The sequence below is a fragment of the Amphiura filiformis genome, chromosome 2, assembly GCF_039555335.1.
Source record: "Amphiura filiformis chromosome 2, Afil_fr2py, whole genome shotgun sequence".
Classification (NCBI taxonomy): domain Eukaryota; kingdom Metazoa; phylum Echinodermata; class Ophiuroidea; order Amphilepidida; family Amphiuridae; genus Amphiura; species Amphiura filiformis.
In genome coordinates, this window is record NC_092629.1 from 10,329,436 (window position 1) to 10,346,111 (window position 16,676).

Consider the following 16,676-nt stretch of genomic DNA (forward strand, 5'->3'; position numbering starts at 1 on the left):
TCGATTTTTAACACGAGAGCATAATAACCACCGCCAGGGCTCAAACCCACAACCTCTCGTACCACAGTCGAACGCCATATCGATTGAGCTAACTTCACTTCTACGCTTTTTTTTTCATTGGCAAATCGTTATTCACAAATTGCCATGTGTGATTTAAAAACATACAAGAGAGCTGCAGTGTTCCATACGCCGTCATGAACGCGGTATGTGCGTTCAATACGTGCATTTATACACTCATAGAAATGACTTGTTCGCCTTGTTGGCGCAATTCAAAAGGAGTAAGTTTGGACAACTCAAAAATAGTGTAAAAGTTGCCAAAACAAAGTTCATTTTAGTTGTCCGAACTTAAAACATGCTGAAAAAGCTCAAAAGTTCCGTCAACTAATCAACTTTGTTGGCATTACTTAAAAAGTTGATATAAGTCGTTGCGTCAACTTTTAAGTAATGCCAACTTCTGAATTCAAGTTCAGGGAACTTAGAAAAATAAACAAGGTTCAAAGAACCAATTAGTTGAGTTATTGTAACTCAACATGTAAGTTGATGTAACTCGTTCATATTAAGTTACTGGTACTTATTGTTTTGAGTTATTCCAATTTGGTACTTTGTTACTTAATTCACGTAATTGGATCATTTTCTGCACAATTAGCAGTATTCAAATATTTATTTTTGTAATCAGTGCAAAATTTTGTATACTATAGGGGAAAGTGGGATAATGCCGGACTGTGGGGAATCCCGGACACGTCGATTGCAGCTAAACGGAGAAGGGTGGCACTATTATACTACCTTAGGGTATTAGCTACCTCAATGTGTACCTCACGTGTACTACTACCAGCGCTTTGGGTCTCGTCTTTCTTTGTGAAAATTAAAAAAAACAGAAATTGTCATTTTTGACTTTTTATCTGAACAGTGATTTATTAGCTGGGTGACAGTTAAAGCGACAAGGGACACAGATTAAGTATGGCTGAAAATTATGTTTGATACTTGATTGTTAGCTGGATGTATGAATTCTGGTGTCTTAAAAATGGATTAGTAGAACAAGCACTGAAAAAATAAATCGAGACCGTGAGGGGTAATCCCGGACACACATGCGTCTCTATACAGATGGGGTAATGCCGGACACTTGTTATTTCGAAAATATAGACAACAACAACAGCCTCCATAGTTGCATGCTTGAGGTAACAGAAGTACCTAATACATTCAGGGGATTATCATCCTACTCCACTTTCCCTCTTAGCAACAATCATGTGTCCGGGATTACCCCGTGTCCGGCATTACCCCATCATTTTTTTTCCATTTTGTTTTTTAATTATAACTTATTAACTATAGATGTTGAGTTATTAAAAACTGGTTACTAGTTAGAACATTACTCCTACTTTGCATTGATATGATTTTCACTGATGAACTTTATTTAATCTTGTACCTGTGTAGCCTTAACGAAAGGTGCCCGGGATTACCCCACTTTCCCCTAGCACACCTCTAGAAAATTATGCTAACCTAGGCTAGTTTCATTTTCTGAGTTGTAACAACTCAATAAAGTAAGTGCAAATGAGTGCGACCAACATAATGATATCGAGTCAGCGTTACTCAAAATTGTACGCGTTGGCATTACTCGGAAAGTTGACGCAACGACTTACATCAACTTACTGAGTAATGCCAACGAACAATTTCTATGAGTGTACGTGCGTTCATGTAGCCTATTCGTAATGGAATGACTAAAATGATGTATGTTTAGGATCTGTGCAATAATTATGAGCCATGGGGAGGGTAACATTAAGTGGGTACGATTTTTGGCCAGCCTTGAGGGGGCAAATGATTTTTGCACACATTCATAATTGTGCGGTATGTGCATTCAATTACGTGTATTTATACGTGCGTTCATGTATACCATATTACCATATTCTTTCAACACATATATTCAAGCCTGTAATTTAATATTGCACAGCTTTACTTACGTCAGCAAATGTTGCGTTCGGATCCCCAAGTTTCCCTGCCACAGTCTCTCCCAGCCATATGAAAAACTTTTTTCCCGGATGCCATCCGAAGCGTTTTTTCATATTTGGTAAAAGAGATAAAAAGCCAAGACGAGCATCTAAAAATGTATAAGAGGTAGACCATGGAAGCGAAATACATTATGGGTGATATAAGTGGTAGGCTTTACTCCTACCACAGTGGTTTTTAGCAGTTCTCAGGATATAGCATGGTGTCTCGAAGTATATAGTGTAAAGCGTGGAGTCTCGGACTATTATGCTATAGGCATGTAGTGTGTAAAAATGGCCCTGTGGTAGGGCTAAGCAGTGGCAAAAAATTGCCGCAGAAAGTTGACATTTTCGTAATTTAGGGTTTTAAGGCTGAAAGTGGGGAGGGGGGAAACTAAGGAAATAAAAATATTTGTGGGCCAAAATTAATTTTTAAAAAATTGCTCAAGATTTTTGGTACGTTTTCCGAAAAGTTTGGGTCAAAAACCCCGTTTGGGGGATTTTCTCCAAAATGAGCATTTTACTCCAAATTTGACCTCACTGATGGATTTGTCAAGTCTTTATCATTCTAAATATGTATACTTTCATATAAAATACATAAAACAACGTAATTATGTTATAACAGCATGATTTATTACTTTCATATATATACTTTCATATATATACTTTAAACCTACAATTTGGCAGTTATGGGACCCAAAAATTTCCATAATTCAAGGGTTAAAACCAACCTTAGACTTACCGAATGTCATTTTTGCCTGATCTTTCTCACATAAATCCTGGATCTCGTATGAGTCGTACCCAAGAGCGAACCACATGGCCATAATAGCACCGGCACTGGCACCAGCAAAACGCTTGAAATTTTGCCATATGCCTATCTCTTCAAGTACCTATATAGAACGGAGGACAAATCAACAAAATTAATACATGTTTAGATCGGTAGTACTCGGCGTGAAAACAAAACGAATATTGACCTGGCGCTACACCCCCCCCCCCCTCCACTTTTGAGGCAAACCCCCAAATACAAAAAGTGCAATATGCAACGAATCGATATTTACGTAAGAACCATGCAAGTTGAATTTTCCCATTTTGAAAGTTTTTATAAATGTCACACTCAATAATCACCTTTTGTGAAAAAAAAATGAAGTGAATCGTAGCTATCGTTTAATTTTACGTCATTTTACGGCGATACACAATTTAACTTTTTATCCACGAGGTACCGGTCATGTATTTTGAAAAAGAACACACTCAATATCCAACTTACTGGATATTTTGCAATTCACACCACTTCAATTTGCACGCATTTCCTTTCGACATTTGAATAACCCGCCCACAAATGTGCATGTTTGTTTTATAGAGAATGAATATTTTAATGTACAGGTAATTATGAAAATAACAACAAAGTAATGTTTCTTCTACTTAAATACAAGACAAGACCAGGGACAACAGAACTGTGGGTGCTCCATTCTACGTCAGTGCCAATGAGGTTAAGAAAATGGCAGATTTACCTTTCATCAGGGAACTTGTGACTGAAAAAGGTCACGATTCACACAAGTCGGACCTCATCTCTACGATCTGAATTGACATATAGGTCAGTTTATTCCCGACATGCTTAGTAGGCACATCGGTCTTACCATAGACCCTGGAAGATATTTAATAAATATTTGCTCCACAATTTATCAATACATGTATGATAATTGATAAAATATTAAATCATCGTATAAGAACTATTCTATAGTAAATCAGTTATACTAAGTAGGCCTAACTGATGAGGCTGAGGCATTAAATATGCAGGATATTAATCATCTTCCTAATAGTAGGCATGTCCACTAAAAATTGAAGTACTTTTAAATTGATTCAGACCTAACTTATTGGCTGGGGATTGATGAAAGAAACATTTTGGCGTTTAAATAATCTTAATCGGACGTTTCATTCCAGAGATATGGCCTTGCAAGTGTCACGGTTTAATATAGGGCTGCTAGAACATGTCCAAAAAGGAATACTAACAGAAAGTGCAACTTTAAGGTACTTTTTCTTAATGTATTTATTAACTAGCTTATCTGGAATATTATATTTGCTTATAACAACATGAAAATAAGATCACCCTGAAAATTTAATCGATTTTGTTGACATACAACAAAAAATATAAGACCTCAAAACCCATGGTTTGTTTGGTGAAACCTCAAGCATGATCATAGATGGCCGCCATGGAAAATATCTCCATAGAGGAGATGAACAATAAGTGCATTATTTCAAATGAAAAGCGGTAGTCTTAAGGGGTTGTTTGGAATGACAGGTGAGTCAGGGGTCAAAAACTAAATTTTTACCTTTTTGACCTCAGCACATGTGTATGTATGATCTGCCATACAAAAATTAAAAAAACAATACCTCAAAGTATCATTTTTAATGTTTTTGTCATAATCACGCTTTTCTACAAATTTCATCTGTTTGTACCGGGGGCGTGTCTGTTGCCAGGTAGGCCTACATGACAGCATAGACACACGTGAATAATAATACAGAATGACGTTATATTCTTCTTAACCTATCTTAGAACTGCCTATTATTTCAATTGTTATACTGTTCTGGTTGGTTTATTGCATATACTGTATAGAAATTATGCAATATGACGTCGAGCATGACAGAGTCATCTTCATTCAAATAAAATTCAGGTACCCGTAAGGTACCACGGAGCAATTCGCACGATAATACAATAAAACAGATGAAAGGTATGAATGGTTGTGGAATCGAATTGCAGACCTGTCCCTCTGTCACCTTAGAACTGCATCTCGTAGGCAATGGTAGGTAATAAACCAACCGGAACGATATAACAATTGAAATAACAGCATGTCTTGGTCTCAATTCAAGATGTGCAATTTGGACACACCTACTCGTTGGCTGATTTATACTTCAACAGTTCCTCAAAGTGATATCAGAAAAGCCACTATCTCATTGTTCATTGGCCCGCAGTATGCGCTCGTCCCGGGGCACTCAACTTTAGAATTGATGGGTATATGTGCCTACATTTTGTACAAGCGTCGCGAAGTAGGCGCATATCAGTACAAAACGTTGGGTTTTTTTTTTTTATAAAAAAAGGGTCAATTATGTACAATCAAAATGAAAAAAGGGGTCATTGGGTATAATATTTTGAAAACTGAAGGTGCCTGGTCATCGGGTATAGTCGGCTTCAAAAGAGGGGCATATATTGACAGGCACATACCGTCACCTCTAAAGTTGATGCCCCCGGGTGCTCGCATTATATTTTGTTCATGGCTCGGCTTTTAAAACTCCCACACATCACAATAAGGCTATTGAAAAGTGTATAGAATAGCTAATGATAGACTGGTCCCTGCGATTAGTCGCGGACCCGAGCGACAATATAGTAAACACATCGAGTTTATAACACAAGTGACAGTAGTCGTGAATTATGGAGGGTTTCATTGAACTTCTACCAGCAAAATATGGAATAATACTAACACAAGACACCAATCGAGATGATGATACCAGCCATAATGGAAGGCTTGTATTTGACCTTCTTATGAATCCAATTTCGTGGCGAGAAGTTAAAAAGGTAATGTATATTTCAAGAAATTTGGGTTCAAATATTCCGTATCAGCTCGTATCATCAATTCCGTAAATATGGCGTATAGAGGCACAACTTGACAATAAACTGAACTATTTAAACGTAAAGGACGCACTGGATACACATAAATTTGTGTTTCCTTGCTGGCGGAATAGTTGTAAAACTCTGTTTTGTCAAAAAAGTTGGACAATTTATGAATTATGATTGGCAAAATAGCGAAAGGAAATAGACTTTTCCAACCATGTAAAACTACACTGGGTTGTTGACATGGTCGACATACATTAAGACATACGCATGTTCCTAAAGTAGGAGGTAAGTACTATAATTAATTGTTTAAAGTGCTCAACATACCAGCAAAAAGTCATAGGGTCATCAGAGTACAGGGACTTTGTGAAATACTGGGTACAAAAATAAAGTGCGTGAGCCGATATGCAACATCAAATATAAAAGCCGATTTACATAATTTCCCATGACCTTACAGAAGTGATCGTGCTCAAATATAAAACTATAGAGTTTGGTCCTTGATATGCACCATCAATTGTGTACTTGTGATCAATATTGCTAGGCAAACAATCACAGCAAACATGCCAAAATCCTCCCATTTCTCCTCCATTTACACACATATAAACCCATCCCTTAAACATTGTTCAATCTTTTAAGGTCAGCACATTTTATCTTCAAAAATTATTATATTTCATCATGGCATAAGTTTGGTAACATTAATCACTACCAATTTTGAGAAATTTGCTCCAACTCAAAAGGTTATCTTTACTACATTGAGCAATACACTGAGTGTGCATGGAAGCCATGATGGATAGCATATGAAATGGACATGGTAGTGAGAAGTGCACGGGGAAGTGCATGATTTGAGATGGGCCGCGGTAGGCTTAAACATTCTTAAATTTCTTAACATCCTACACATTTTGTCTTCAAAAATAGTTTAATTTTATGAGTATGTAAGTTTGCTTGTCTGATTCACTCCAAATTCGGAGATAATTGCGTTTGAACACCTGATGCACGGAATGGTGTCACTTCAACCTGTTGTAGTTCTCATCTCATTAAATTTTTCAATAAAAGAAGTTGATCTCTTCATGAAGGAAGGTCCTCTCTATTTACTGACCAAACAGGAAAAAGTTTGGTTAATGTTTTCTGGTGGAATCAGGAATTTCTTGAAACACCCTGATATAGGCCTACATTTGGATCAAAACAAGTCATGTACGCCATTTAAGGGCTGGGGTATGAACGTTTGGACAGTATTTATTTTGGGACATTAGAGCACATCAGACATATCGAATTGCATTCTGAATACGAAGAATGTCATTCTGATATCAAATAATTTTGAATTTTTGAAATTCGCAATTTAATACACATTTTATGGCAAATCATTAAAAATTGATATTTTTGATATTTAACAGTACTTGAAGTAAACTTTATAAATCTGATTATTTATACTTAAAGTGTATGTAGGTGGGTTGAAAAGCCGACGATCAATTGAAAATTTTGACCTTTCGTATTGAAGATATGGATTTTGTTTCCCAAAACACCAAAAAAATTAGGTCTTTTGGGAAAAAATCCATATCTTCAATATGAAAGGTCAAAATTTTCAATTGACCGTCGGCTTTTTCCTCCCTGCTACATACACTTTAAGAATATATCATTAGATTTATATAATTTACTTCGAGGACTGTTATATATCAAAAATTCGAAAAATATAAAAAATTTATAATTTGTCATAAAATTTGTATTATATTGTGATTTTCAAAAAATGAAAATTATTTGATATCAGAAAGACATGCTTCGTATTCAGAATACAATTCGATAGGTCTGAGGTGCTCTCATGTGCCACAAAAAATACTATCGAAACGCAATAAACCCTCATTTTAGATCCCTTAACAGGCCTGGGATTTCTTGTATCGATCAGTTTCTCCATAGACAATACGTGTGTGAGTCCACGCACACAGTGAATGAAAAATCGTTCTAGTGGAAACTGTATTGACAGTGGGCATCCCTACTAATAGCCAGACTATGGTACATGTCATAGACCTGACTTTTTACTTCCGCAAATGGCCGTTGGTCGGACCTCATCTCTTTTCAAATTGTGACCTAGGTCCCGACATTTAACCCAATGCAGTCTCATCCCCTGCTTTCATCGGTATTTCCATCGAGCAGCCGACGCGTTTCTGCCAGAAAAGAGTATATTAGAAATATCATTCGCGTTTTAGCGAAATTTGGTTTTTGTCGAAGGGCAAATAATTCGCGAAATCGCTAAAAAAAGGGCTGTTTTTACCCTAAAAACTTCGCGAAATGAGATGCAAAAGGGGGTGTTTTTAAAGTTCACCGACAAGCATGAATACCCGCGGATGCACGGAGTGCGGGGACCGGGGCTGACATTCAAAATTTAAAAGTCTCGTGGAGAAACATTAAAATTGGGTGTCGCTATAAAATGTGTCATAAAAACAGAACGGTAAATGCTAATTACCTCGTTTTTCACACAAGGTCACTAATGAATGTATCATGCAAATAACGTTTTAAAACCTAAAAAACTTGGTTATAAAGTAAAGTTGGAAAAAATTCAATTTTGCCGCCCTTCCTCAACAGCCCGAAAAGGTTGACCATTTTTTTTTTCCGTGGTTTGAAAAGGGGATTATAGGCGCTAGCGCCCTAAAATCAACACATTTTGATGTAGTTAGTACCATTTTTTCCAAATTTTTTTTATACTTTTTCAGATTTTTCCGCCCTTTCTTCTTTACTGCTTCTTTGTGCCGCCCCTTCTTCTTCCGCCGCACCTTCGTTTTGGCCGCCCCTGCTTTTAGTTCCCAGGGGGGCTCTCGCCCCCAAAGCACCCCCCTCCCAAAAAAAAATACGCGCATGACAATGATCAGTGCCTTATAATTCTTACCCTAATTGTTCCAACATATGCATTCCCCTTACTGCCTCCTCCTTCCAAAGCAATGTTTTCAAACGGAAAATCATACTGTGTGAATTCCTTCTTTTCCTCTTCAGTTAAAATTGGTTTTCTCTCAACCAGTTTGACGTTCGTACGTTTGGTTTTATTTTTCTTCTGCGGCGTGATGATATCATCTTGATGCGAGCTTGTAGTAGTACAGCAACAAGCTCCCATTTTCCTTGACGATTGATAACAAGGTTGCTGAAAATTATGTCCGAACTACACACCACAGTAGGCCTACCAACAGTTCATTTTGTTCCTTTCCTCGACAATAATAAGGTGGCTGAAAATTACGATCTGAACTACACATCAAAGAACCAAAAGTCCCATTTTGTTCTTTTCCTTGACTATAACAAGGTTGCTGAAAATTACGGTCCGAACTACACATCAAAGCACCAAAAGTCGCCCAAAGTTTGCACAATCATGATAAGTATATTGCTTTCATATCAGGAAACGATTACAATTTACAACCGCTATAGTTTTAAAAATCACTTTTTTCTCATAATATAATTGGTGTTTTTTATGCGAGAAACTAATTAAAACTCGCAGTGAAAAACTTTAAAATCGCCCATTTTGGGTTACCAAAAGAGGAGTTTGGCAACTGTGCGTGAAAGTGAATTTTGGTCATGGATGTCACAAACTGAAGAGAAATTTTAACCAAAGGTCGTTTTATTATTGTGTATAAGTACAGGGATCAATAATGTATTTAAAACCCAAACTCATTCAACCGTTGTTAAACCTTATTCGTATTAACATAACTAAACAAGACCAGATTAACATAGTGATCATATTCATAACGAACGATTCTGCTCTTTCCGGGCACTTATGCTGGGAGTCGATTGCTTCTATTCAAAATCGCATATATCATGATATGTCAATTTCTATGAGCGCCTCGGGGAGCACCTTTTTGGATATCAATCGAATCGATATCACATGGCTGCCGTCTGTTCGATCCACTCTTAATATCAAGTTTTATGTTCGATTCCATAGCAAATTCACCCGCAAAATTCACTTTCCCTTGTTAAAGACGAATCCAACGAGCCAAGTCATGGTCAGGATTTGGTCGGCCACAGGCGGCGGATGACATGATCGAGCCGGCAACTCGTGAAACCGCCCGGCCGTATGGCATTTTCCATATACTCGGTTAGTTTTGTGGGGTTCATTATCGAACCCCAACGGTTTTAGCTTGTATTTATATTATTAATCAACATAGGCCTATTTGTTTGTGATATTTCAAGCGTTTTAAAATTTCAAAATAATTCCATTCAATTACACGGTTGACGATGAAAATTTACTGAATTTAGGGAATGCACGTCATACACCACCTGGTCGGCCATGACGGGTCCCCGCATGCACCAAACTGGTATAGTGACTGCCCAATTGGGTGGATTAAAGCGGCTTAAAATTCGATGTTAGATTATTTTGTGTTGCACACTGTCATTATTCTTTTGTCTACGTGTGACACAGGTGATAGAATGCAGTTTAAAATACCCTCCAAGGCCGCATCATTTCACATTTTAGGTGAGATGGTGCCGACGGGGACCCAACTTTGGCAGCCATTGAGGTGTAGGAAAGGAATGCGTGAAATTGGATTCGTCTATAGAGTGCTTGCACAGCCTACTACTTCCTGCCAGGTCAAATATTGATCCAAATTTGCTGTAGGACAAACAATACAATGTGCACTGCACTAAGCAATGGGAGAAACTCAGCAAAAATGTATACTGCATGCGTCATCAATATTGGGACATTTGCAACAAATGAGGTGTCATAATGCGCAGAAATAAATTCTACTTCGACTGTATATTCCAAATTTGGCATACGATCAACGGTTTAGGATTAATGGTCATTATTTAAAGGGGGTAATTACTTTTTGGTAGATGTTTATGTTGATGTATTCCGGCTTAATTTTGGCGGTAACTTTTCACCAGCGCCTTAACTTTTCAGAAATATTTCTAACACTGTCGCTATACATTATTTTGATGTTTAAGTTAAGTGCACTTCAATTTCCAGTATTTTGTAGTAAAGCAGTACTCACTGAAACTGAAACTGAGTCACCAGCCCTTAATAATTTTATACCCCCCCCCTTATTTTTGGTGTAAAAAATTACGACCCCGCCTATTTTGGTATAAAAATTCCATGACCTTCATGACCCTCCCATTCCGAAGAAAATGACAGGCCCCTAAATATCATAAACCGACGATATCATAGTAGAGGATATATATCTTCAAAAATCATGAAACTAGATTTGCCTATCAGATATAGACTGGATATCATGATAATTATTAAGCCAGGTAAAATAAAAAACGTGCTTTACTTCCGGGTTTTCAAAAGAAAGGAGAAACAGGGGCTTTTCATTTTTATCGCAAATACTCTCTTCAGCCCATACGTTGAAGTGGTTTTTGATTGGGCAGTCCTCAATTACTTCGTCTGCCCTCTTCACCAATCTTTGTTGCAGGTGTGCTTAATTAGGCCAATTGTTACTTAGAATTATCCCTATCAATCATATTTGCTTCTTTTCATGTTGTATGAAGTTTGGTTTAGAAATTAAACACTTTTCTAAACACAATTTTGCCTTTTGTAAACATGTTTATAGAAGCTAAACATCATGTGTCCAATTTCTGAACATTGATCAGTGATGGTGTTCAATTTCTCTAAACATAACGTTCTAAGGGACCGTTCGCAAACACTTGTTAGGGGGCTGATGCAAAAAAATCTCATCACGAAAAATTTCGGGCCCCCTTTTGAGATCTCAAAATTTCAGCTCTCCCCTTTTTGACATGAAAATTATGGGTCAACCCCATAGATGTGGTCATTTTTTTCAGACCCATGTCCTTTTTGCATCAGCCCCCGTTTGTGACCGGTCCCTAAACACATTCTTGCCTTCACTTTCTAAACATCGTTTTTGCAGTGCACTCACCCTTGTCCCAAAAAATTTGCGAGGAATTGCACCCAGATCCAGGCACTTTTGCCAAGTTGACTTCCAAGGTCATGAGCCGTTCATTGGTTAGTGTCACTTTGTCACAGCGCACAGTGTCATCGCCCCGATATCTTCATGGCAGAAATCGCCATGGTAGGTTGAATCCACCGCAACGCATGGTCATTTTGTATCGACCTGTTTAATAGTTTTGAGTCGCATAATGGGCCGAAGGACATCTGTCTAAGGCTACTGACAATAGCCCCGATTAGCTCGGTGACTGACCTCGCTGTGTGTTAGTCGAGCATGGTACCCCATAGGTCATATGCTTTTAGATTACCTCCACGATTGGCCTATACACTGCGTTATATAATTCGGCATAATATATAAATCAGAATTATTGTCAGTTTTTGACTCAAGACGCAAGCTACTCTCTCAAGACGCAAGCTAACGACTATCATATCTGTTCAAAATATATAGGCATATATTCAAGTGCAAGGAACCACATCTGGTTTCTTTATACGAAATCATTTACGGGAGATATTCATCATTTTCTAACCCGGTAGGCCTATCCAAAGATTTTCTTCTCATATCAAACTCGTGCATAACAAATTCACGTGTATCGATCCCGGGTATTTATTTTAGTATCTCTTACGGTGTCTGATCTCCGCCCGATTTTTACTTACCCCCCACCTTTTTACAAATAATTCCCCCTTTTAATTTCCCCTGTTTGCAAATAGTTCCCCCCTTTTTGTAAATAGTTCCCCTTTTATTTTTACCCATTTTGTAAATAGTTCCCCCTTTTAACAAATAATTCCCCGTTTTAAATTTCCCCCTCTTTACTTTCACCCGTTTTGTAAATATCCCCTTTTTACTTTCACCCGTTTTGTAAATATCCCCTTTTTACTTTCACCCGTTTTGTAAATATCCCCTTTTACTTTCACCCGTTTTGTAAATATCCCCTTTTACTTTCACCCGTTTTGTAAATATCCCCTTTTACTTTCACCCGTTTTGTAAATATCCCCTTTTACTTTCACCCGTTTTGTAAATATCCCCCTTTTTACTTTCACCCGTTTTGTAAATATCCCCCGTTTTGTAAATATCCCCCTTTTTACTTTCACCCGTTTTGTAAATATCCCCCTTTTTACTTTCACCCGTTTTGTAAATATCCCCTTTTACTTTCACCCGTTTTGTAAATATCCCCTTTTACTTTCACCCGTTTTGTAAATATCCCCTTTTACTTTCACCCGTTTTGTAAATATCCCCTTTTACTTTCACCCGTTTTGTAAATATCCCCTTTTTACTTTCACCCGTTTTGTAAATATCCCCTTTTACTTTCACCCGTTTTGTAAATATCCCCTTTTTACTTTCGAGCTAAATAAAATGAATAAAATGATACTTATTGTGTAATTTATGAATTCTATAGGATATAGATCTACATTTAAGAAAAATCATAATCTGAATTATATCATGCAACTAAATATAGACCCAGGAAAAGGCCAGGAGTTTGGAATTCGAATCAATTCGATTGGCTTATTAATCGTTATTATTTTGGACTTGTCTCGACTTTAAAAAAGACTAGGCTTAATTGCTACTTAATTCTCCATCTAACATAATAGGGCCTACTAATTCTTTTTGGATTTTTGAGGCGTGCACCACTGACCGAAGTCCCTGGTTCATTTGTCTGGTCAATTACGCCATAGAGCCTTTGATTAGAAAGCACATTTTTATTGTTAACGGAATTGTTGACAAACAAAGAATAGCGAAAATTACTCGGAACTGGCTTAAAAATAAAGTTGCATAAAATCACACAGCCACACTTGTCATAAATATGCAATGCCCATTTTGTCCAGGCCCGTTCTATAAATGTATGCTTTTATTGTCATTTCACTGTTAAGACCGCTTGTTTTAAACTTTGGTGCTAACTTAAACAAGAAATGTCTTTAAAAAAGACAATGCCTCCAAGATACCAGTGGGCACCTTTTGTTATTAGTTAAGGAGACACTTATAATGCTAGCTTTAAGGTAACGCTATTGGATATAGATTTTTGTCTGATTGAAATATGTGAGTCCATTCTCTCCTGATTACAAGACTGAAAATTTTATTTTAATCGGATATTCGGTTACCAAAATATATGGCCTGTCAAAATGGTGCGAAACCAAGAAGTTGGCAACAAATTTCTTTTATTTTTGATATGCAATGATGTCAGGTAGGCCTTATTTTCTAATTATATATGCAAGAATTGTACAAAGTAGAATGTTCAGATCGGCTACAAAATAAGATATAAAACCCATGAATGCCTTTTTTTTTCCATTCAAATTTCCATTTGCATAATTAATTAGGGCCCTAATCAACTTGTCTAATAAGTGGCCCAAATTAATTATGCAAATTGAAATTTGCCAAAACGCAACCGTAATTTTGTAGTAGGTATACAGTGTGTGTTCTACCCATGTACCATGCCTCAGTAGGCCTACTATAGCTCTTTTAATTGTATCTGAAATCTTTACTTTGCATAATTCATACATGTAATTAGAAAATCATCTGGCAACTGGACTTGTCAAAAATATAGAAAATAAAAAGAAAGTTGTTGCCAATTTTTTGTTTTGGGTTCGCACCATTTTGACAGGCCATATCTCAAGAACCGAATGTAATCTACAGGGCATAAGCTTTAACATATTATTTAAATAGAAAGAAAATCAAAATTTGTGCATTAGCCAATAGGGCCACGGTCACCTAAAGCCATCTTGCAATCTTGCAGATAATTCTGATGTATGAAATTAGACCTTCAAACTTTCAGATATGAAGAGTTCCAGATGCAGGCAGCCGTTTCTGTTTTTTAAATGCATATATGCCCAAGTTGTATCAAGAGTCATTTCTCGTGGGTTTTTTGACTGAAAATTACGATTGTAACGTTTCAGATTTTTTTAATGCTTGTTTATTATATTTTGTATTCAGGACTAAAATAATATTAATATTATTATATTTAGGGGGGTCTTTTTATAGGTCATTACTCTTTTGTATGTGTAATTGAATAAAAAATCAAAAACATTATTGTTTTGTTTTGTTTCCTTCATTTGTGCTGTGTCTTGCATCGAAAGGGCCAATATCAACACCTTGTTTGTAAGAAGTATTGTGTGGGGAAAGATGATTCTTGCATTTTATTTTTATCTTAACAAACAAAAGGCAAATTTCTCAGTCAAAGTCTTGAAACGGTCATGGGTATGCATGCAAAAATATTGCAACAGTAGGCCTACTCAGTAGAACATAAAACACAACCACGCATGGGAATTGGGGAAGCAAATACTTTAAAACGAATTATTCCGAATTATATCAACGCAATAAAATTGCAATACTTTAGTACATGTATTTGAACAGCAATGCCCGGGCAGCAATGAAGCCGGCCATAGGCGCGGCTAGGCGTATCATACCATACATTGCAGTTCAAATGCATCGGATCATGATTGTGGCCTAGTCGAGCCTAGCATGCATGCCAGTCGGTCTGCTGACTCGCCGTGGCACAAAAATACCTCCAATTTTGCACAAAACAATCCATGATGTCAAATTATCACATCCAAAGTGTCGCCATGAACGTCAGCTTCAACTTCTCCAGCCAAAGTTTTTGCATTAATAATCAGGTTTCATGTAATCATGAAATTAAACCTTGTTTGAGGTGTATTCCCATTGCCACAGCATAACGGTTTTCCAACTTGTCTTCAACGATAAAGCTGCTGATCACACCGAAGGCATTGAGGTGGTGTGGCTGCTGATGAGCGCTGAGGCTACAACCTATAATTAAAGACCGAATTAAAAAAAGACTAGTTTGCGTCTGACGTCATGACAAAGGCGCGCCGTGATTGGTTGCTGACCTGCGCAGTATGGCATTTTTGGTCTGGTTTACAGGACGGCATACGCAAGCTAGTCTTTTTTAATTCGGTCTTCAATTATACAACATATGAGTTTGAAAATATTCTAATGCATAATTCATTAACTTGATAGACCCACGCCATTGGCGCTACGTGCTAGGCGTTTCTAGAATCCCTATAGAATAAGATTAATTTTAATGCTAATTTATTGCACATGCTGAGGAAGCGTGATTACCTTTTTGAACATTCGGAAATGGCGATAGGCGAATTTATGTATGGCGCAAAGAGGTGGGGGATATATATTGGGCTCTCGATATTGGGCGGAAATTAGAGTACTTGTCAGAATATAAATTTGTATAATCGGCCTACATGCCGCGCAATGTGCGGCATTTTAGGTGTAAATTTCAAAGCATACTACCTCCTGCGGAGGCAGAAAAAAAAACCTTTTGAATAATATAGCACAAACAATTCTTATTATCTAGGCTTCTGTAACAATGGCAGCCAGTTGTTTGTTGTCTCTGACATATCCCTGTTTATAGACAAGTTCTTCACAGACTTTCAAACATCATTGCTATGAATTTGACCAGCATAAATATTTATGCATGCCAGTTTCACCCGTTTAACATTCTGAACATCATTTGGTTTATCAATCATATCGGATTTGCTCTTTGTACAGCCCCTCTATAAACGTGCATAAAAGTTGACGGATCCCTAACCCATTGAATTTAGCGGCGCTTGCACAACAGGCTATAAATCTACCTACGTTGGTATCCAAATTCTTATAGAACGCCTTTCCAATAATGGATGTAGCGAAATGAGCTGTAGTGAGTGCACGGTACTCTCCAGGGTCCAGGCTTACTGGTAAAGCCTACGCACGGAAAACGGGGAGTACCAAACAAAAAGGGAGTATTAAAAACAAAAAGGGAGTATTATTTAAAAAGGGATAAACTATTTAAAATGGGAACCTATTTGTGAAAAGCGGGAGGAAAGTTAAAAGGGGATTATTTGTAAAAAGGGGGAACTATTTACAAAATGGGTGAAAATAAAAAGGGTATTATTTGTAAAGGGGTAATTCGAAAACGGGGAAACTATTTGAAAAGGGGGAAATTAAAAAAGGGGGAAACTATTTGAAAAGGGGGGAAAAGGGGGAAACTATATGAAAAGGGGAAAGTTGAAAAGGGGGAAACTATTTGAAAGGGGGAAAGTCGAAAAGGGAGAAACTATTTGAAAAGGGGGGTAAGTCGAAAAGGGGGAAACTATTTGAAAAGGGAGAAAGTCGGGGGAAACTATTTGAAAAGGGGGAAAGTCGAAAAGGGGGAAACTATGTTAAAAAGGGTAATTAAAAAAGGGGAAACTATTTGAAAAGGGGGGAAAGTCGAAAAGGGGGAACTATTTG

At 37.3% G+C, this 16,676-nt stretch overlaps 1 protein-coding gene across 1 annotated transcript in view; it reads right to left on the reverse strand.

The window, feature by feature from the left end:
* Positions 1–9,094, reverse strand: part of LOC140138136 (uncharacterized) — a 32,869-nt gene extending 23,775 nt beyond the window's left edge. The window contains exons 1-3 of the mRNA XM_072160063.1: positions 8,456–9,094; positions 2,719–2,866; positions 1,953–2,089 (exon numbers count right to left, since the gene is read on the reverse strand). Of these exons, the coding sequence (XP_072016164.1) occupies positions 1,953–2,089; positions 2,719–2,866; positions 8,456–8,677 (507 nt within the window). The 5' untranslated portion in view covers positions 8,678–9,094. The remainder of the gene's footprint in view (positions 1–1,952; positions 2,090–2,718; positions 2,867–8,455) is intronic.
* Positions 9,095–16,676: the final 7,582 nt, after the last annotated feature.